General features: G+C 33.9%; 2 protein-coding genes across 2 annotated transcripts in view; one reads left to right on the forward strand and one right to left on the reverse strand.

Moving 5' to 3' along the window:
• Positions 1-24760, forward strand: part of LOC119667770 (cdc42 homolog) — a 324819-nt gene that overhangs the window by 194309 nt on the left and 105750 nt on the right. The window lies entirely within an intron of this gene.
• LOC119665662 (exportin-5) overlaps positions 21327-24760 on the reverse strand; it is a 5710-nt gene continuing 2276 nt past the window's right edge. The window contains exons 2-3 of the mRNA XM_038074890.1: positions 21494-24755; positions 21327-21435 (exon numbers count right to left, since the gene is read on the reverse strand). Of these exons, the coding sequence (XP_037930818.1) occupies positions 21526-24755 (3230 nt within the window). The 3' untranslated portion in view covers positions 21327-21435; positions 21494-21525. The remainder of the gene's footprint in view (positions 21436-21493; positions 24756-24760) is intronic.

Here is a 24760-nt window from a genome sequence, read left to right on the forward strand (position 1 = left end):
TTTTTACAAAATGTTAAATACAGTTAATCAAATAAGAATAGCCTACTATTCAATTATGATTATACATTTCCAACAGTAACTCTCCACTTTGAAGTGTCCTTAACACAGCTGTTTTGCTTCTGCAGTCTGCTAAGAATACTTTCCTTGCCTACGGTACATAAAAATAAGTAATCTTCTTTCGTTGCGCAACGCCGTTAGCGTGTCAGCCGTCAGCTTAGCTTCAGGCCAAAGGCCTTCCAACTTAGTTACCGTGCTGATTAGCCATGCCTTTGACTGTTGGTTCTTACACTTAATGGTAATGTACCCATCCTCAAGGCGAGCGTTGCCAACAAACCCTATGTCACCTATTCCGCCATCTAAGGACTCCACGGCGTTCAACAACGATGCTTTAAAAGCAACTAAGTGTTTCTCGCCAAGAGGTCCTTCGACTCTTGAATCGGTGATGCCCATATTGAGATCCGTCCCAGCGAACTGGGCATAGGACCTCTTATGGGCAGGGCCATCCTTTGCGTCTCCTACTGCCCGCTTGTCGTAATTCTGTTTATTTGCAGCCTTACTTGTGCTAGGTAGATGGTCGGCTGTACTGGTCTGGGGCCCCACTTGGTTAACAACAGTTATAAGTTGTCTGCCTTGTTTTGGTTGGTTAACACCCTGTATGGGTTGTCCGCCTTTTTTAACCCCAGATCCGTTTTGCGTTCTCTTCTGGTTATCAGCCGCTAAAAGTTGTCCACCACGCCGACCAACAGTCCTTTTACCAACCAATGCGGGTCGGTTGAGTGCCTGATAAGGTACTCCACTTCGTGCACTGGTTGGATCTTTGACTGTCGATTCAGCTTGGCTGACATCCTTTACTGGTTGTCCACCATCAGAGTTATCGCCTGTGATTCTAGCTGACGGAGTTGAGCTTGCTGTCGGAGCTTCCGGGCATCCGCCCTTATACCTCTTTGCTAGCTGCTCTTCCTCCAGCGATGATTCTACATGCGATAGTCCGCTGAGTCGATCGGCTAGTTGTTTAACCGATCTTGTGGCTTTTGCAGCCTTTTGCCTCTCTCTTCTTCGCTTCTGCTTCTCCCTCTTGTTCAGACGGATACGCTCGGCCAAGTCGAGATCAGTCTTTGTCATGTTTCCAACTGTTTTGGTTAACGGCTCAGCCTCTTGCGGGGCTTCTTCGTCCACCATTTTGTTGGTCTCATGACCGTCATGCGTTGTGGTATCTGAAGCTAAGGCTATCAGCTCGGCCTGTGAGGCCTCATTGTCCACCTTATCAGCATCAACCACTTCGCCTTGAGTTGGTATATTTAAAATTTGTTTATCAATTTTGATTCCCACGAGTTGCGAAGAGAGATATGTCCACCTGCGGAGAGCTTCGCATTGCACAGGTAAGGCTGTTTAAAACAGGAGGTCGCCAGGTATCCTGAGTTCGCTACTAAGACTACTGCTTCTACCCCAGCAGCCAAGCTAAAGGCGTAGCTGTTCCACCTTAGTTTGGGGGGTTTTATTTCTAATACACACAATCCATTTATTCACACATTCATACAATCATTCTCACTGCTCATTCACTAAAAGGGTGTTTTCCTTCACCCCGCCCGACTATCTGCGTCAAACGATAAGCAGAGACATGACCGTACTTATCGCTTGACAGTTGACCTGATAGATAGTCGCACTTCCCGAAGGCTGGTCAACTTAGCAGGGCCTGAGCAAATGCCGACCTGCTAGCAGAAGGGTCGTCTTATCAGGAATCGTAGCAAGCTACTTTGACCTGTGCGCCCTCACGACTTACCAGGAATCGTAGAAGTTCTACTTTAACCTGTGCATTTTCTCTTTTAGTCGCCTTTTACGAGAAGCAGAGACAAACTGAGGTGGTATTCTTATCCCGCCACCACACGGGGGGAGTTGTGACTCGATCGAGTTGTGACTCGATCGAACATTGTTGCATGAGGTTGGGTGGGTTTATTATAAATCCACCAGCAAAATAAAGTGGGTATTTCATTTGTATGAGCGTGGCACTTCTTTGTACTATAGATTCTTTGTTCTATCGTTAATATAAATATGTACATACATACATATGTAATTTAACACACATATTATTTGTTTTTTTTTTAATTTTTTATATTATTACTATATTCATTTTAATCTTAAATTATAAATTAAAAATAAATAATAATAAATACTAAATGTTTATATAAAACAAGAATGAATTATAAGAAAAATTTATATTCACATACTATATGTATGTACATATACATATATATGCTGTATGTAGTGATATGCTGGATGATTGCATACGCATTATAAAAATGCATGAAACTTTTTTTTTTTTGCTTCAGGATTGCATATAACCAAGTGCATAATTATCAAATGGCGACAGACAGACGTTTTATACATATTTTATACATATTTGAATGCATTGTTTAGAACGAATTGAAATCAATGTATATATGTACATAAAAAATAAGTAAAACCAATTAATACACATATTTAATAAAAAAATACTTATTAATAATTATTATAAGCATATAAAACATAAAGTTGAAGATTGCATGCGCATAGAAAAAAATGCACGAAACTATTGTGACGCCAGCTCTATTTTATACCTATGCACATACATACATAGTCTGATTAAAAGTAAATACTTGTAAAAGCAAATATAATCATATAAAATTAAAATAAATGAAAAATGTGATTGCTTTTTAATTTTTATGGATAAAAATTAACATGTAAAATATGAAAAGTACATCAACATAAAATTGTATATTTTTTATATTTATTTATTGTTTTATATCTGATACGAATTTTATAATTTGTCTAATTGACAGATTCTAGTACATTGTATCTATTTATAGTTCACTAAATAAGTTTTAATTTTATTTTATCTATTTATATATTTTCCTTATTTTTTAATTTCCATTAATTATATGTTTAATATGTTTTTTATATCAAGAGTTTAGAAAGCTATAGTGTTATAAAATTGCTTTCCCTTTTTTTATTCCGCCACTGAATTTTTCTTGCATAAACATTGACAGATTCTAAACATATCAAGCATTTCCAAAAAGAAATGGTTTTTAACACTGATAAGTGTTCTTGTTAGACTCAAAATTTAGATCGAACCGAAATCTACTTTGAATTTCCTCCGCACATAGCGCTGCAACACAATGTATTTATTTAAAAAAATTGAATTTTTGGTAAAAAATAGAGAAATTTTTAAAAAATGATTATAAAAGAACTGTATGCACGATTTTTAAGTTTTTTAGCTTTTTGAAAAGGAAATTTCTTCATCTTTATGGGGATGTATAGGTGATTGAGGGGCCGTTTATGCATGAAAATTTATTTCGATATATAAATGCATACCATGAAAAAAATTCCTTATTTTTATTGTAATTTCTATGATATAATTGAAATATTTTGTTGATATTTTACAATTATGCATCATATTGTATATCTTAACATTTCTCATCTTTACTTTTTTAAAAACATGTGTTTTAAAAGAAATAATAATTTGCATGTTTGATTAAATTTCCTGGGGTGAAGACAAAATCAATCTTTTTGATTTATGTTGCAATTGAAAGTGTGTTTTATTATCTTTAAAGGCTTTCGCGTGCAATTGGATCTATATTATAGTTATTTTTTAATTAATATTTTTAAATATGAAAGTCGCTTTTTCTATTTAAATATTCAGTAATTCATTTATTCGCATTACTTGCGTAAAAAAATACAAACATCTTATTGATACTTGAAATTTAGATGGCGCTAGCACGCCTGCCTTGAGCTTGCCCTGCATTTGGCGCTGTAAGTGTGGAGGTTTTTTTCAAATAATTGGATTTTAGGTAAAAAATGGACAGTTTTTAAAAAATAATTGTGGAAAAACTGTATGTACGATTTTTATGATTTTAAGGTTTTTGGAAAGGAAATTTTATTCACTTTGAAGAAAAATTAATTCCGTTGCGGGGCCGTTATTGCACGCGCGGATATAATGATTACAGTAAAGTAAGCTAAAAAAAATGCTTTTTTTTTATTAATTTTTTATGATAAAATTAAAATATCTAATTGAGGTTTTAAAATTGTGTTTTGTGATATATTTGTGAACATTTTGCATTTTTACTTTTTTGATTTGGATGATATTTAAGCAATTTTGATATCGAACTTTAATTCGATTTTGCGCAAATTCTGTATGTATGATTTTTCTGGTTTTTACTTTAATTGAAAGCTTGTTTTATTACCTTTCAGGTGAGTATTCGTGCATGTCGGGGCCGTTTGTGGTTGTTTTTTAATTTTTTTTTAAGTAAAAAAGTCAGTTTTTTCAAAAAATTTGATTTTTTTTTTTGAATATCTCAGCTATTACGCAACATACAGTTATGAGGTATATACCAAATGAAAGATAATTGAATTTTCTATGTAAATTATCTAAATCAAACTTGGTGAAAAAGCTTAAATTTGGCTAATTTTGACAATTTAATAAACTTAGAAAAATTTCGTGTTCCAATTCCGGCTTGGTCCCCTCAGCGTCGTTGCTATCTAGGCTCAGGTCTTTCCTTTGCATTATTTTTTTGTTAAGTGCAGTGGCACTTAACTTTGAATTTGTAACATTAGGGTGGCTCAGATTTTTAATGAGCGCACCCCCTAGGAATATGTCATTGACCAAAAAAATGATATTCCCAAAGTTTTGGAGCAATAGGATTAAAAATGACGTTGCGCCACTCGAGCAAAGTTGGGCTTTTTGTATAAAAAATAGAAATTTTTCAATTCAAGGTCATTTTTTATCTTTGTTACTTATTTCAACAATTATTAATATACACTCATTTGATAGATAATTAAAATATCTTTTTTATAAGATACTGATGAGCAAAATCGGTTAAAAATATGCACAAAACACAATAATTAGTTGAGCGACTGTGCTCTGTTTTCTATTTCATACCTTTTAGATGGCATACACAATGCAATCGCAAATGTTTACAAGAAACGGAAAAAACATAAATAAAAAATAAAAATAATACATTTCTACTTAATAATTTATATAGATATTTAAGTAGAATTGAAAATGTAGTCAAAACAAGAATTTTTTCGTAAGCAAAGAGAAAATGGTCGTTCAGGAAGTATGACTGAAGTTAATATCCTTTTAGCAAACGGAGCAAGAGCGACTAAAAATTCCATTGATTTTAATTGGAATAATTTCGATGAAGAAATTTGTCTCAAAATGGAAGTTGAATCTGTAGTCACAGTTCAACAAAATTGGGATAACGCAGACAGAACGATTCAATTTATCACTCCTAGTCACTCCTAGCCATCTAAATTTCTCGATGGATGGCAAAAATCTTGTACTTACTAAAAATGTTTATTTTAAGAGATCAATTTACATATAACTCGGATGATTTGTACGAGATATATACATTTTTATGATGAGCATATGTGTGAAAATTTTAACCCACACTAGGTTAGGTTATGTTCGGAAGGCACGTGCTGACAGTTGTCAACACTTCTACTCGGAGACATATATTGCCCATTGGGATGCCGTTAAAAAATTTTGCCAGGAAATGCGAGCTGCTATCCTTTGTTATCCTTGTTAAACCATTTCGTTTCCCAGATGAAGTTGAGGAGATCCGATAAGTTTCCTATCGTTATCTCTTTCAAGCCAGTAAAATAAGGATCCCCAAGACATTAAAGTAGCCTTGTTTGAAGTCCTGGACAGAGACACAGGAAGTGGTTGATTGATTTTACCTCCTATTCATCTTGCCAACTCCTGCATAATCCACTTGTTGGAACTCGCCACTGTTAGAGCATTGGCGCAATGACACAGTGCCTCTTTAGTACTCCAGAAAGCACATGAACTGCAGGCTTGCTGAAGCATAAAAGGCTTTTCGTTTTATTTTTGTCCAACTTAGGCCATAAGATTCTAGCGACCTTACAGTCTTTGATTTCCTCTATTATCCTAAACAGTTTATATATCGGTGTATGTATTGAGAGGTCGGCCTCTCCTGTATGCAGTTCAGAACCTCTTCTGGCCATCTCATCTGCTAGTTCATTCCCTTCAATATTGCTATGTCCAAGTATACGAAATGTACTATGTCCAGTAAAGAGAGACCTTATGATGTTTGATGCTCATCAGTGAATCAGTGAATTTTAATATTATCTTGGAATTTAGATTCAATTGCTTTCAATGCGCCCTATCTACAAAAATCGTGATATTCAAAGGACGAATTGTGCTTTGATGTATAATATTGACCTCTTTTTCGATAGCATATGTCTCACCGTGAAAGACGCTGTAAGTAGCAGGGATTCGGTAGCACTGTCTTATCTGCATATCTTTCGAGAAGATACCTGCTCCCGTACCGCCTTCCATCTTTGAGCCATCTGCATATGGTAGATAGTAACTGTAGAGTTACCGGTCACAGATCCAAGCTTCCAGCTATCTCTGGTTAGATAAAGAGTGGGAACCCACTAATGAAGTTATTTTCCTCAAAGAACCTTATTGATTTCGTGACTGAAGAGATAAAAAATTTTTTTGATCGTTTTTATCTATCTAATAGTTTTATCAGTTTCTATCCTTCGCCATGGATGGAAACGCAAAATTATATAGATGCACTTGAATTCTGTGCCAGACTTCATATAATAAATGATTGTATAGAAAAAGGAATTAGGCTTATGATGGATTATAATTCAATTTCGACAAAATATGAAGAGGAAAAACAATATGTTGTTACTTGTCGATCATTATCATAAAAATTATCCTTCACATAGTCAGATTTATGTTATAAAACATAATAAACACAATATATTAATTACTGAAAAATGGGTTTTCTTGAAATTATAATTTTTTATTTATAATTAACTAGATCGTAGCATATACCTATTACGTAATTGTGCATGGCAGCTAAAAGTTATGAAATAGAAAACAGAGCACAGTCGCTCAACTAATTATTGTGTTTTGCGTATAATTTTTAACCGATTTTGCTCATCAGTATCTTATTAAAAAGATATTTTAATTATCTATCAAATGAGTATATATTAATACTTGTTGAAATAAGTAACAAAGATAAAAAATGACCTTGAAATGAAAAATTTCTGTTTTTTGTACTGAAACCCCAACTTTGCTCGAGTGGCGCAACGTCATTTTTAATCCTATTGTTCCAAAACTTTGGGAATATCATTTTTTTGGTCAATGGCATATTCCTAAGGGGTGCGCTCATTCAAAACTTCATTTTTAATTTTCCCCTTTATAACGTGAGCCACCCTAATGTAACATATATCAAAGCCAGTGCATTGGCATTAATTCTTGGTTGTTAGACACAACAAAGAATTTGGTTGCATAATATATGCTGAGCTTGCACTTTGGGCAAGAAAACGGTAAAGGAAAAGAATAAAATTTAGATATTGTTATTGTAATAATTTAGTGTTTAAGGCAGAATTTAATTTAATAAAAATCAGATTGAAATCAATATTCGATCTCTCACTTTCATTTCTAGAGTTTCAGTTCAAGTGCTGAAAACTCAACTTTCAATTAAAGAGTTACAGTTTAAGTGCTGTCAACTCAATTTCTTAAGTGTTAATTCACTAACAAATTGTTTTTATCAAAACTTTAATCTTTAAAAATATATGTGTAATAAATAATATTAATTTCTAATGTAAAGATATTTAATAAATTTATATATTTTATTTGACATTTCGCAAATTATTTTAAGGTGTGAGCCGCAGTCGCCACCGATCATTTCTCCATATCATTACTCTATATATGAATTTTATATTCATAAAATATTGGTCTCGCCCTTGTGACTCGTGGAGTAACATTAGCATGACTTTCTCAATATTACGTACCTAGATTAGGTTCTATAAGAAAGTATATAAATCATGCGACAAGTAATGCCGCTAGAAACAGAATACTATTGAAATTTAACAAATAAAAATAAAAATATAATAAATTAATTCAATTATTCTAGACATGATTTGTAACGACACTTTTTGGTGACGTTCAAAAATATTTAGTTTTTGCTGGGGTATCCTCAGCCGTCGTCCAGAGTCATTACAATGAATTTATATTCGCGGGACGTAAGTGCTTTGTTTTTAAAAAAAAAAAGAAAGAAAAGGAAACGTTCGTTTACTAGATTGAATTGTATAGTTTATTTACTTTGAAAGACTATATTCCAATAATTATTCCAACATATGATAAAGTTATTTCAATTAAAAATGTGATTTTTATTCAATAAAAATAAGAACAAGAAATGTGCATCTTCTTTAGCTCAGGCTCCTGTTGTATTTCCTATCGTACTTGTCGATGAGATCTTCACTTGCAGTGGCTTCCCGACTTTCCTCCTCTGTTGCCTAAGACCGACTCCTTTTACTCCTCTGTAAGTTACTTTAATTGTACAATTTAAAATTGGAAAGGAAACTTGATTACAAATCAATTCTAGAAAAAGAAAGATATAGTACAACTCGATATGTATTATTAAAAGAAGATATATATATGTTTCATAGACATATAATTTATGGCCGTTGTCGTAACACCAACGCAGGACTTATATATTTCTGATATATGTTTCATAGACATCGGCGTAATACCACCTTACGAATGTTCATAGACTCGCATCTGCTTCATAATATCGCTGTCTTAAATACTCCTACGCCGGAGCTTTCGTCTAGCGTATTTTAAATTCTTTCGTTCGTTTACCTGCTGTGTTTTGCAGCGTAAACCGCTGTGCTTTTATTCTTGGCCGTGTAGCCGCTGTGCTTCTGATCTTGTCGTATTTCGCTTTGACAGCCGTGTGTATAAAAAAGACGTGCAACATAATATTTAAAAAAATAAAAATAAATTATTAAATACAAAAAATCAAATAAGGAGAACTCGGCTTTGATAAAGGGAAGTAATCAACATTTTATTATTATATTTATTTTTTCTTTATTAAATTCTAACAATAAATTTGTTTAATTTTTAGCAAAGGCGTCGCACCGAAACTTGGCCTTGTTTACTGATGCGCACCAAATAAACGATGTTGTTGACGGTGCGTCGATAGGAATAGCGTTTTCCCTTAGCATATTTGCTCAGAGCGTCCCGTATTGTCTCCTCTAACTCCGGGGGCCAAGTGATACAAATTTCTTTTCTGCATGGTTGCGACGTCTGGGACATTTCTCTTTCCATGGCACGCCAATCACCGTCTAACACCAACACGTCTTCTGAATTATTTGCCGGAGATATTGGCGCAGCATTTGGTGAAGTTGTCGGGTTCGTAACCTGGTTGTGTTTGACACCGTAGGTTTTTTTCCTCCAACCATAGGCCTTTGGCAGTTGTTTGCGATTTTCTGGCATAACTCGTGGTATGGCGGTGCTGCTGCTGACGACGCGTTCATGATGTTGGCCGGATACCTTGGCGCGTTGATTAGGTGTCTTCTTGTGCCTTCGTCCAGCCCCATTAACTGGCCGCTTATCATTGCCAGCAGGAATAGGCAAGTATTTAACGCGTGACCTTAACTGGTTTAATTTTAATATTTTTACGCGGCATTTTTCTGCACTGATTTCGAACTTTTTTTCTAGACCGCTCATCTTGTTATAGTTTACAACTAAATGATGTCTATCCTTGGATGCTTAATATATATATTGCCAGGACTAGCGGGACTCATGTTGATTGCTGTAAATTTTCGTCGTTCGCAGGTCAATGCACTTGTTACTCACTACTTTGTGATGTGAGGTACGTACCTTGTTCATATGTTTACTTATTCCTTTTTTTTTTTATTTTCAGCTTAAATCTTGGACTAAGAAAACAAAGTTCAAATTTATAAGCGTACGGTGTTTTTTTTTTATTTTATTTTCTTTTCTTCAGTGTAATTCATTAAATATTTCAGTGTAATTAATTAAATATTTCAGTGTAATTAATTAAATATTTCAGTGTAATTTTTAAATATTTCAGTGTAATATTTTATATATATTATTTTTTTTTTCATATAAAAAAAAATAATAAAAGTTTAAAGTAATAACTACTTGCTATTTAAAAATTTTTTTCCTTTTGTTTAAGTCAAATTTAAGAACTTTGTGTAACTTCAGTGTATGTAAGCGGAAATTTAGTGGACAAAATTTCCGTCCTTACATTTCCCTTCTTCTTCGGGGAGTGAAAAGAGTACTAACTCTTATTTACTTTATTTCATTAAGTATTTAATAACGTGCGTGATTTCTGCTATATTATTCGTTTCCATGATATTGTTTGATTTCGTTGACGTGTACTGTTTTAGTAGCTTGTGTTGCTACGTCTTCTACTACCAAAATAAATGGGGACTTAAAGTACCTTACCATGTATGGTCCCGTAAATTTCGGAGATAATTTGGCGGCCACGTGATCAACTGCTTTAGATAATATGTGTGTTTTCACCAGGATGCGTTCACCAATTTGGGGTTTCCAATCTCGTCGTCGCAAAATATAGTGTCGCGCTTGTTCAGCTGACGCGCGGCTCATGTGTTGTTTTACTAGCTGTATTACCTCTTCCAACTTTACCGCCTTCTCTTCAGGGGTGCGTGTTATATTTCCGGTTCCTGGCGTGACTTTATCATACTGATTATTTGGTAATCGTGGTTCCCGTCCTAAGTTTAGGAATGCTGCAGAGTATCCTCTTGTTTCTGATATACTCGTATTTATTGCCAAGGTGATTTCAGGCAGATACATGTCCCAGTTTCTTTGATCTCCTTCCGTGAGTTGACTGATCAATGTTTTTACTATCCGATTGATTCTTTCCGTCGGATTTTCTTGAGGCGAATATGGAGCAGTGAACTGATGTATGACACCAATCCCATCAAAATATTGTCGTAATGCTCGACTTGTAAATTGGGATCCATTATCGGATATAAAAACCTTAGGGGTGCCAAAACGCGACAAAATACGTTCCCGAAATGCCTTCTGAATAGTCATTGCTGTAGCTTTACGCAATGGTATCAGTTCTACCCAGTTCGTAAATTTGTCGACGAATACCAGTAATGTGTTATTTCCTTGCTTGGATCGGGGTAATGGTCCCACGAAGTCTGAACAAACGGTGATCCATGGTTCTTCTATTTTACGCGTAAGCATATAACCCGCCGGGGCTTGTTGACTTGCTGACAACAAGAGTCACATGTTTTTACGTACTCACGGATATCTCTGTCCATTCCTGGCCAATAATATTGATTTGCCACCCTTTGTTTGGTTCGGCGTATCCCAAAGTGACCAGCAGTTGGTTTATCATGGTTTTCTTGCAATATTTGTTGCTTTAATGTTGTTGGAACACACAGTTTCCATGGTCTGCAGTCTTCGTCTTGTCCATATTCTGGTAAGTGACGATAGAGTTGCCCATTTTCTATCATGTAATCGGGAAACTTCTGCGGTTGTTGTATAATATCTTTCTTCCGTCTAAATGTCCAGTCTGTTTCTGCACTAACTTTGTTATTTATACTCATTGTTTTCATTATCTGTATTTTATTCTCTGGTTGTCGGGACAGAGCGTCGGCGACTACGTTATACTTGCCCTTTCGGTATTGAATATCAAAGCTGTATTGCTGTAACTCCAGAGCCCAGCGTGCAATTCGCCCTGAAGGACTTTCAATCGAATTCAACCATTTTAACGACAGGTGGTCTGTGATGACCGTGAAGTAATACCCTTCTAGGTATGGACGCATCTTTCGAATACCCCATATTATGGCTAGGCACTCCTTCTCAGTTGGTGAATAATTAGATTCGTCTTTGTTTAGACGGCGGCTTGCGTATGCGATCACTCCTCCTCCTTTTCTCCTTCTTTCTTTCTTTTTTTTTTAAAAACAAAACACCTACGTCCCGCTAATATAAATTCATTGTAATGACTCTAGACGACGGCTGAGGATACCCCAGCAAAAACTAAATATTTTTGAACGTCACCAAAAAGTGTCGTTACAATTGGCGCCCGAGCAGGAACAGAGTTTTAGAAGAAAAAAAAAGAATGCACTAGGAACATAAAAAACAGTGTACAGGCGTTTCAGGAAAAATCATTAGACTACATACAAAGTCGCTTAAATCACTAAACTAGTAACATGGTCAAGACGGCATGGATTTCTATAGCGCGCAAAGTGGATCTGATTTTAATTCTAGAAGAAATCAAGGTGTTGTGGTTACATGCACGATAGGGTGTGAAAAAAACGGTTTGGCCGTTATTAAATAAATATGCAAGTATAGCCTTGGCACTAAGTCTCATGTTACGATGCGGTAGCATAAGACTATGCAGAAGGCAACGATCCCACAACGCGAGCGTGGAATGTGCTGACACTACAAAACGTGATCAGCAAACACGCTACTTTTGAAGCTAACGCAAAAGTACAGAAACTTTTGACTGGCAGTTGCTGTTTTTTCACCATCGAATGAAGAACGTTCTTGATCGGAAGCAATAGCGCGATTTTAACGTTTTTAGTATCACTAACACAATAATAAACCTAATCACTCTATTAGAAGAAAATTCGGTAATGAAGCTTTTATCGATTAAATTTTAAAAGAAAAAAACGTTTCCAACTGGAGATGAGTGGTCATATATACAAAAGTCGGGCTGCACGGTTCTAAGGCATTTTGACTTTGTGATTTCAAAATAGAAAATTGTTAAAGTTAAGCAAATAAAGGAAAGTGAAATAAAGTTCATTCTATGAGTGATAGAAAATAGCCATAACTTGAATCAACACAATCTAAAGTTGAAGAGTTGATAAAAGTGATTCTAAATTGCTTGATAAGCATAAAAGCACAATTGCGAACACTAAAATATTTAAAGCAACGAAACGTTTTGTGTTTAATACAATGTAAAACAAATATCGTTAGAAGCACAATTGCGAACACTTAAATATTTAAAAGCAACGAAAACGTTTTGTGTTTAATACAATCTAAAACAAATATCGTTAAAAGCACAATTGCGAACACTAAAATATTTAAAAGCAACGAAAACGTTTTGTGTTTAAGACAATTTAAAACAAATATCGTTACTCCAAAATTTGTTCTTCGTCAGCAGCCGTTAATCAACATAAGTTTTATCTTCTTCCTCATCTTCCACTTTACTACGTTTTTCCTCCTTTTGAACTGATGTGATTTTTGGTCAAAACAACAAACAATTTTCAAGTTTCCCGAGCAAGACACTGTGTTACCACCAGCAACAACCCTAATCTTTAACGAAAATTAATTCGGTTGTGATCATAATTATTTCATAGATAACAAAGAAAGCAGCAGAGGCACAGCAGAAGTATAAGCAAAAACAACATCAGCAAACAACTGCAGCGGAAGTAATCCCATCAACCACTAAGTTGGAGGTAACAACATCAGCAGCAACAGGTCGGCATCAGAAGTTCCGGATCATAGCGAAGCAACGACGGCATTTAGAGTAGGAATTAAATTAAATCTAATAAATAGACAAAAGCTGAACCCCACTCCACGTGTTTTTTTTATATCAACACCGATAGGGACCACAACAAAGGTCAGTACATCAGGAACCGTTGAGGAGCTACGGAAGCGGGTACGTGATCATCTAACAACGGAAGAAAACCCGACAAAATTACTAGACATAATTGTGGAAATGGAAGCCAAATATGATCGTAGTCCCTCACCCAAACTTCCAGGTTTCGAAACAGAAGCACCGAAAATACACATCTCAGAGCCCACCACGATGAATGACAAGTTTGAGGACATAGCGAGAATCGCGAATCAAGTTCGCAAATGGGCTATGCATTTTAATGGCGAAACGAACCCACTACCATTTCTGGAGAAACTGGAAGCCCTCGCCGACAACTATAACATTTCCAAGGACATCCTGCCCAGGATGATGCTAGAAATACTCGAAGGAAGAGCCTTAATGTGGTTTCGAAATAACAATCGGAATTTTTCTTGCCCCCTAACTATCTAGAACAACTAGAAGATACGATTCGGAACAGATACCAAAAGAAGAATGAGTCATTTCAAGACTATGTCTTAGCACTACAGGAGTTGATGCGGTATGCCGAGTTTACAGAGAGGCAACAACTAAGCCGAATCTATCGAAACAGTAGGGCGGAATATCAACTAAACATCAAACCACGTGAATTTAGCTCCTTGGGAGAGTTGATCAAATTAGCACGAGAATTCGAGCGACTTATTCAACTAAGCAAAACAGAGCGACAACACACTCAAGAATGGTCACCGCCAGTTTCTGTTCACAGAGTACAAACCGAAAGGGTGAACGTACGAAGTGCGTGCCGTAGATGTGGGGAAGCGATTTACTTTGCGCGAGGTTGCACAAAACCTAAAGTACTTTTTTGTTGGATTTGTGGCATTCTGGGCCGTGGAACGATCGAATGCTGTAGGAAAAACCCAATTTATGGAAACCGTCAGAACCCATCGGAAAACTCCCACGACAGTCGCCAGCCAACCGCAATCAAAACACACAATCACGAGAACAAAAACATCAAATCGAAGTGCATGATTTATCTTCACGCCCAGCAATGCTACAATGTTTAACGATAGTACCAGAATCATCATATGTCAATCATTCGCAAAGTAATTTCAAATCATCGTCGCAAACGCCAGAGTGTAATTCGCAAAGCAACTTCAAACCATCGTTACAACCGAAGAAACTTGAGTCGCAGTCACCACCTTCTGTTGATCAGCAACAGGCACAACGAGAAGCACCATCAAGAAATGATCGCCAGTATGGTTAACCATCATCGTCGTCATCAGCTATATCGCCACAGAGAAAACTTGCTACAGTACTGCCATTATCAAACAGTCGTCATGTGCAACCGACAAATCCATTAGATCCATTAGTTATCAATGCTTCAGATAGTAAACGTAATACAGAACTACCAAGCCAAGAAACTCAGGTCAAAGTTAAAGTCAAGCGCGACAGTCAACAAGAGCCATGGTCACCGCAAAAGAAAGTAAAAGTAGCTCAATCAAGCACAAAAGAAAACAAACTACGAACTTCGAGAAGACGTCTAGGTACATTTAAACGAAAGGATGATCATTGTAAGGTCAACAACCAAGACGACTACTACAAAATTTTCAAGAGTCCTAAGAAAAGAAAGAGAAATCGTGCCTCATCATAAGAATGAATAACCCAGTGATTTTGGTAGTAGAAGACGTAGCAACACAAGCTACTAAAACAGTACACGTCAACGAAATTAAACAATATCATGGAAACGAATAATATAGCAGAAATCACACACGTTATTAAATCCTTAATGAAATAAAGTAAATAAGAGTTAGTACTCTTTTCACTCCCCGAAGAAGAAGGGAAATGTAAGGACGGAAATTTTGTCTACTAAATTGATATTGATGTTGTTGACGGTGCGTCGATAGGAATAGCGTTTTCCCTTAGCATGCGTACGGTGTTTTTATTTTCTTTTCTTCAGTGTAATTCATTAAATATTTCAGTGTAATTATTAAATATTTCAGTGTAATATTTTTTATATATTTTTTTTTATATAAAAAAAATTATAAAAGTTTAAAATAATAACTACTTGCTATTTAAAATGTTTCCTCTTTTTGTTTAAGTCAAATTTAAGAACTTTGTGTAACTTCGGTGTATGTAAGCGGAAATTTAGTAGACAAAATTTCCGTCCTTACAGATTTATGACTTCGTTCTAATATAAACACAGCAATTGAATTTTTTCATAAAACTTTTACATCAAATTAATAAATATGCAGAAAAATGAGCGAACATAAAAGTCAAGTACGTTTTTGGGTCAGTTGGTTAAGGTTCTGACTCTAAGCTTGAAATTTGGCAGGGCACCAGTTCAATCCCTGGTACTTATAGTTAAAAAAAATTATTTGCGAATAATTAAATACAAGAAATATTTCCAAGACTACTGAAGATGGGTATTTGGCATGATATATACCTTATTGATTTAAATTTATATAGATTTTACAATTTAATAATAATAATAATAATAGTTTATACGGCATGGCACGCTTACTCCTTTGATCACATCGACGAACAACCACGCACTTCGTATTTTTCTTTTTTTACCTATTTCTTTGTACAGGGTTGCCATTATCGAATATACTACATGGCAATACTCGAAACAGCTGTATGATCAGCCAAAAATTCAATTAATTTAAAATAATATAAAATGAATTTTTGTTTTTGTAGTTCACTACTATTCGAAAAACCTCTTTATGAATTTTATATTTATTGTCGAAGTATTGTATAATTATTTCCTCTATATACTATGTTACATATGTAATTCATGTTTGTAAGGATGAAAATTTTTACCAATTTCCAACCTACATGTAACTAGTGTGCAGTTGGTATCTGAAATAAAAATTGGTTAATTTTTATATAATATATTAAATGTAAACAACTTACACCTATTTTAATAAATAAATATAAAAATTTACAGCTGCCACTACCGACACTAAGCTAAACACGCTTCAAAACAAAACAAATGCACAACACAAGAAACGTCAAAAGAGCTTTTGTGCAAAGAACTTTATGCAAAAATATTAACTACGGCGAAAGCGCAAACAACAACGGCGTCAGAAATGCAAACCAGCTGTAAACTAAGCTTTGCGCTACATTACAGTTTAGGATGTAAGACGTTGCATTTGCTCGACATTTGAAGTCAGCACACGTACGCAGAAACACTTAATGATCAACAAGTCATCAGAAGTACGCATGAGAAGTTTATGGTAAACCTTTCAAAAGACATCGTAGACACATCAGAGCAGCTAAGTATAAAGAAAACCGCGTCAACAATTTGTTTTTTTTTACATACCTATTTATACACAGCTATATTAACTTATATAAATATTTATATAAAAATTATATATTTATAAATTTCCTAACTAAACCTCACATAAGCGTGAATACGTTTATGTATTCCCAACCAAATCCCAAATAAGCGTGAATATGTTTATGTTCCTTTCTCATAAGCGTGAATACGTTTATGTCCCTTTTCTCATAGGCGTGAATACGTTTATGTTCATTTTCTCATTGGGGTGAGAATATGTTCCTTTTTTTATTAGCATAAGTAAGTATATTTTATCCCGCCAAGCAAATTCCATATAGAACTAGTGAAAATAATAATATACAACATTGTTAGACTTAAGAAATACAACTAATAAATAAACATTTAAAAATTAATATTTAAACACTGTGTCCGTATTCTAAATAAATTTATTGCAACGACCCAGGACCAATTACTGAGTTTACCCCAGCAAACAGGGACGAGCAAAACTGGTCGTTATATGTTTTAATGTTAATATATTGTGTAATTATTTCTTTGTGATTTATACTAAAATATTCCTGCATTGTATTGGCATTATATATACCCTGATAATGATGATGACTATATAATATCGGTTCAAATATAATCTTCAAACAAAAAAATCGAAAATTTTAAAAAAAAAAAAGTACAATCAAACTTCTCTATAACGAGTTGTTGGTGCCTGCAAAAAACTTCGTTATAGAGGGGTCTAAAAATTAAATATATTTTTCATTCATGTTTATTTATATGAACATACATAATCTTAAAAACATTAATCATACTCGTATCATAGATCATAGGTTTGTTTGTATTAATAAAATTTGTTTTTATTAATTATTATTTAATTTATTAAACTCCAAAAAAGTTTGTTACTTTTGCTTGTCAAAAAACTCTTCTGTCAAGTTAATAGACTCAAAAATTTCTAAGCCTCTCTAAAAATTCTCTACCACTAGTATTAAAATCGAAAGCACACACATGTATTTGGTGATCACTCTTTCATTTAAAATTTTTACTTTCAGCAAATGTACATAATGTTTTCCCCCCTTCACCATTCCGCCATCGAAAACTCCCTATTCCTATTATAAACTGAATAACATATCCACAAGCTCATGTCGAGTATGATACAACTTGCAAAGAAGCTTCTTGTAAGTTAAAATGTGTTAGTTGACTGTCTAACTTGCATTTGAATAAATTTAGTATACAGAGGTTCTGTAGGTACCTGAAAAAACTTAGTTACAGAAATGAGTTCGCTATAGAGAGGTTCACTATAAAGAGGATCAAATATATAAAAAAGCAATGTCTTTAACAAAATTTCGTTATAGGGAGGTTCGCTATAGAGATATTTGGTTGTATTTTTAAATATTAAATTTTTATACTAAACTGATGGGAATAAGTTTTAGCTTAAAATGAATATAAGGCATTAAAGTAGTAATAAAACTTAAAATTGAATTAAAAAAGTCTATTTAATTACTTATTTTTTATACGTAAAAACAAAATTTATTTTCTGTACGCAGAGTTTTTCCGCTGAGTGTATATATTAAAGTCTTAAATTTTTTATTTATTATTTATTATAATTAATTACAAAATATAAAATCTTATAACTAAGATCAGAAAAACGAGCGCTAGCTGCCAGGGCCTTCAGCTCGGATTTTATAAATTAAATTTTATTTACTAGATTACAGGCTTTAATATATTTATACATCAAAAGTATATTTTTAACAGTAATTGTTTTTAAAACGCTGGTAAGTGAGATATTAGGAAAGATATTACTACGAATAGAATTAAAAAAAGGTCAATCGTTAAGTATATGATCTATGGATGGTGTGCTATTACAAAATGGACAGTTTGATGGCTGATCGCCACTCAAAAGGTGTTCATGAAAAAGCTTTGAATGTCCCATACGCAATCGGATAAAAATTTTACATTGTTGACGAGTGCATGATTGTGGGTATATAGCTTTTAAACCACTGGTATTGATCGACTTCTAGTGATGGTTGTACACTGGCCATTCCATAACCCATTCGTCTTCCATATGTTTGTTTATAAAATTTAAAACTTCTTTTCTTTCGGATGTCTTGAATAAGAATAAGGGAGAGCGAATGGCGGCAGAGGTAGCTTGATCTGCTAGTTCGTTTCCTTTAATTCCTGCGTGCCCAGCAACCCACATGATTTTAATTTTGTTTAAAAACCGTATGCAGTTATTTCTGTTAGCACAAATAAGTTCGGTGTTATTATTGATATTTTTTACAGCTTCAATTGTAGATTTACTGTCGGTACAGAAATTTGCCTTTGTTGCATGTTGCGTGGTCATTAGCAAGTTTTATAGCTAGAGCCTCTGCAGTAAAGATGGAACAATGGGGTGCAACTAATTCAGTCGTGATTATGGAGCCATTTTGTTGTATTATAGCGAATGTGACATGATTTTCAGTTTTTGAACCGTCTGTGTACAATAGAGGCCAATTGTTTTTTATATAGCAATCAGAAAATTCTGCAAATAGTTGTCTATAAATTTTGGTGGTTGTGTTACTTTTTCCATAGGTTTGCAGGTCGATTACAAAAGATGTTGACTTAAGAAACCAAGGGGGTTCATGATTTTGTATCATACGATGAAGTTTAATGTCGAGGTCGATCAATTTAGCATATTCAATACACCGCACAATTGTCGACTTAACTCTATTTGTTCACTTTTGATGGAATACATTTACAACGTCTTTATGTAAAATAACGTTGTTGCTGTACAGTAGTTTAGGAATAAGTTTATAAGTTGTTGACTTAACTCGATTTGATATTGTAGGTAGCCCAGCTTCTGTCAATAAGTTTTTGATTGGAGTTGTGGGGAACGCAGCAATACTCCTTCGAACGGCAGCATGATAGGGTGCATTCAACTGTCTAATATTGCTGTTTGCACACCATCCAAAGAGTGGTAGAGCGTAATCTAATTTAGAAAGTATAAGTGATTTAGTGATATTAATCAAAGTTGATACATGAATAAAAAAATGTTTATATGAAAAGTATTTAATAATGTTTATTTTGGCAGCTAGGTATTTTCTTAATTCTAGATATTGTTGCTTAAAGTTAAGTTTGTTGTCAAACTCTATACCTAATATTTTTAAATAATTAACAGCTTCGATATTTACGGCATTGTAGCTTAAGTTTAGTTGGTTACAATTCTTTTTTTCACAAATGTGCAAAATTTTACATTTATTTAAGGCAAGATTAGCACCGGAAAGCTTACTCCATTCTTTTATGTCATTTAATATCTCAGTGAAGATTATTTGAAGAATAGGTATATCCTTAACTTTGGAGAATATTATTGCATCATCAGCGTAAATAGCATGATTTTAATATTATTTTACTTAATGGATCAAAAGCTATTATAAATAAAATTACTGATAATGGAGATCCTTGTGGAATCCCATTATACAGAGCAAAGATATCGGAGCGAGTTGAATTAGTCCTAACACAAAATTTGCGACTAGTCAAAAAGGTTTTAACAAAATTAAAGATCCTTTGACCAACTTTCCAAATAGCAAGCTGCTGAAGCACAACGTGTACTCCGATGCGATCAAATGCTTTTTCAAAATCAGTAGCTAAGATAGTTACATGATTTTTTCTAGAAAGAGCAGAAGAGGCATAATGCTGGAGATGTAAAAGGACATCAGTTGTGCTTTGATTCTTCCTAAAAGCGACATGATTAGGACTAATTAGGTTGGTTTTAGTTAAATACCACAAAATTCTATTAGCAATGATTTTTTCTAGAATTTTATCCATACATGGCAGAAGTGAAATTGGGCGATAGTTACTAGTTTCAGACCTAGATGTTTTAGATTTAGGTATGGGAACAACTTCAGCAGTACGCCAACTTAAGTTTTTTTTTATTATATCAAACTTATTAACTTAATTTTTGTAAACCATAAAATATCACTTTTTACTTTAATAAATTCAAGGTGTCTACAAATATATCTTGGTTTTATTACGATTTGTGTTTGTCATATGTGTATTTACTTAGATATATATTATGAAAATTTATAAAAAAGTTTCGAAAAATCAAAGCCAATCCGGTTAACATTCTAGTTAAGCAACCAAAAAAGCACTCAATTTTTTTGTATAGTGGTTGTTTTGAAGCACTGGCCGAATACTAGTATTGACAAAAAAATTTGGTTCAGAAATTTTAATAATCACAACCGTTTAATTCGTTGATTAGCAAGAAACACCACAAAATACCACGTATTGTTCGAGGGCAAGTTGTATAACGAATTATTTTAAAGAAAATTCTTACATGTATATTGCTGTAATAATTGTAAAATTTTAAACAATGAAAATTTTAATATCATTACTTAAACAAAACTCTACATTCAATATGATAAAGACTAAAATAAACTTGTTTTCGTCATATTATTTCGTTGAAACATGAATTATATTATTTATTTATACAAAAAAACCATTCTGAAAAATATTTAGAGTTCATAATTAATTTTCATTTATTTCACATCTTACTTATTCAATATAAAATAAATACAATTTTTATACAAAAATAAACAAAGCATGCAAAAATTGTATGTTTTTAAATTTAAAATAAATAAAAGAATATTTTTATATAACGTTTCTTTAGATTTAAATAATATTAAAAATAAATAATTTTTATTTAAAAAATATTCTATTATAAAGTTATTGTAATTCGTATTTTGGAGAGCCACATTCAAAAGTATTTGTACTGTTCAATTTAGAATTACATACAAGTCTTTTCATCTGAAAGTAGTTATAAATAATTATAAATATAGTAATGGAATTTTGTAAATGCACTAACTTTATGTGCTGATAATTATTTATTTATTTGGGTCATTTGCTTGTATGAAAAAGATTTGGTAAGCCTAAATTTTGGTGTGTTTCGATAAGGTCGATAGAATGTTTTATATTCTGTGACTGCATTGGTGGTAAATTTGATATTTGTATTTCGTGTCGAAATAATTGATTAATACTTCGCCCAACAAGATGTGTAGTAATCTTTTTAAAAAGATCCTTCTTCGTTTTATCAACCTTATTTCCTTTAACTGAGGCTACAGACATTTTTTCTTCAAATTTTCGAATATCAGCTATATTAACGCTTGGTACATACTGTAATATTTCTGTAAGCACACAAAATCTCGGTCGCAATAGTTCATAAAATTGTACCCCAAGTGTTATAAGTCCTGCTTGGTTAGTTTCATGTTGTCCATGTATTTGGAGCCCTTGTAAAACTGCAGTAAAGGCACTTGCAGCTTTGTTAACATCGATGAGTTGTTCAGCAGCTAAAAACCGCATGACTGGAGCTAATATATTAACAGCCTTTTTACTACAAATACCGTCATTCCAAGATAGTGCACTTAGTAAAGTTCTTAAAATATAGTTACTAGTAATAGTATTTTTTAGTAATTTCGCTCCTAAGTCACTTATAATATCCGATAATAGTGCTGACTGTGTAGCACGAGAATGAGTAACGCCATCCATTGAATGCTCGTCGTGATCCATTACATCAATTGTGGTACAAGCGACATTATCTGCGCTTATCTGACCACCAACTAGTGCTATTTTTAAAATATCTAAGTATTCTCTTGTAAGGGTTCGATTTAACATATCTTCTAATACCTCTTGTGAATCGTTTAGTTCTTCACTGAGCTGCCCGGATTCATATAGAGATGTTATGTAGCACCATCGTGTCATTAGTCGGTCACACATTAGAGGTGTAATATGGACAAATAAAGGCAAAAGAACTGTATCGTAAAAAGCAGGCGGACACGAATAAACAAATGGTTTAAAAAATACACGAATTATAGGACGTAAGCGATGATCAGGAACTTCCTCTAAAGAGGCAAAAACACTACTTATTAAGGCTTCTGCAATACATTGTAGTTGATACAAGTCTCGTCCCAAAGATGGACCAGTCGATCCCAGCATATGATAGCATCCTTCATAAATTAATGTCATAAAGTGCTGCATTTTATCAAATGGGGTGTGTTGTTTTTTAATTGCAGGGTCCAGTGGATCAGTAGGCACGCTGCATACACCCATCAAGTTTTTCTTTTCATGTTCCAACATTGTATGTATATTTTTGTATCCATCAGAAAGTGTTTCCAGCGCTTCACGCCTAAAGAGCTCATTCAATATGCGAAGTAATGGTAGAATGTGAGGCAATAAGGGAATAATATAAGGTGAAGCTGGATTGCGATATATAGGATTTCCAAGTTCAGTGAATCCAACAACAAAACCACCACGTGAAGCACGATCAGGATCATCAGGCCATGAACATCGCTTAATTACACCAAGCACGATATACAATGCTTCTATAATGTTTCCTCGATTGGCACAATTTGGGTCACTTTCAAAAGGATATACTGGAGCTTTGTTTAAACCCACATAGTTCATAAAATCAAATGCCGATTTAAATACATTTGAAAATGTTGTCCAGCGATGCAAAACGTCCTTCAATATATCACCTATAAATGCAGACTGACGTTCGTAATCACAGAAATGATTGGAAATAAGTATAAGTGCTTCCTGCAAAGTAATTCTTTCCATTTTGCTTATTTGATGTTGAGGTTGTTGTACTATAGTCTTCACGTGTAAATTTATTTGATCAAAAACTGGTAACAACAACAATGGATATTTATGGCCTAACTTTACCATTAACGATGCCGCATGCCGACGTAAATTTTTACATGCTTGTAGACGATTCGAATTTTCTTTCGCATAGATATGCTTGTCATTATACACCAATGCCGTAAAAATTTTATCCAGCACTCTCGGCAAAAGTGAAACTCCACTCATAGCAACTACGTTGTTAGAACTTATTTGACAAGCAGACATACTAAGAAAAACAAAAAGCGCTGATATACACGACAACAATACAGAGAGTATCAATGGATTGTTTGTTTCTATTTTTAAACATTGCTCAAGAAGTTGTAAGCCTGATTGCACTGATGGACGTTCTGATACCATTAATATACGGCTGACTACACTATCAATTACAGAAACAAGAGCTTCCCATTCTAAATAAATTGGGTCTTGAACACTACAAGATTCATTTCCTGTTTCGGTATGAGCTTTTGATAAGCGAACATTCAACCATTGTTCACAGCATGCAAATGTGATAAGCGGTTGTATCAATGTTGTTTGTCTAAATAGTTCCAGGATATCAGCACGACATCGATGATAAAAAATAGCAAATTCTTCTTCACTGTCAAATTCTAAACAAATATATGCTGCCGTGCTTATATTCAGTGGTATGGTACGACTATTTGGATACGATGTTTTAATAATTTTAGGTGCAATAACTTCAATGAGTTTTTGCACGTATATATTTATAACATTATCTTTTGCAATGGCATCGTGCTTAATCAGAATATTCCATATAAGACAAGCACCATGAGTTATAGTCAAAGAGGGATGTCGTGTCAAAGATAAAATGCATTCTAAAAAGATTTCAAAATGAGGAGGTCTATGCATTGTACCTTCTTCCTTTCCCCAAAGTACATACAATTGCTGAGCCATTCCATTTAAAACAGTAATTATTTTTTTTAAAAATATGTGATTTTGTTCAATAGACGTAGGAACTGTTAAATCTGGTAATACTTGGCTAGCACTGAATATATAACGCATTAATTCCTCTCCAAACAACATTAATAATGGTTTCCTTTCTTTTAACTGTCCTTTCCGATTTGTAATTTGCGACAAACATTCAGCGGAGTTACATTGAAAGGCCTTATCGTTTAGTAGTATACATAGTATTTGAAGCAATTTACCATTGCTACACATAATATGACTTATTGAAACCCACTCAACAAATCCAGTTACAGTTAATAATACCATATCCACAACGCGACTATGAGCTTTAGCTCTTTGATAATTTGTATGTGTTGTAGCTTCGCGAAATGCAGTCACATGGAGTTCCACAAGCCGTAAAAAAAATTCAAATATATCATTCATGTTATTCGTAAGAGCTTGGTACATATCTTTTCGACGTTGATTTGACTCTATCGTCTGAAGTATCGCAACATCTTCCACTAATCTTAAAAATACTAAAAGTACTAACTCTGTT

This window comes from Teleopsis dalmanni, chromosome 1, assembly GCF_002237135.1.
Source record: "Teleopsis dalmanni isolate 2A chromosome 1, ASM223713v2, whole genome shotgun sequence".
NCBI classification, from domain to species: domain Eukaryota; kingdom Metazoa; phylum Arthropoda; class Insecta; order Diptera; family Diopsidae; genus Teleopsis; species Teleopsis dalmanni.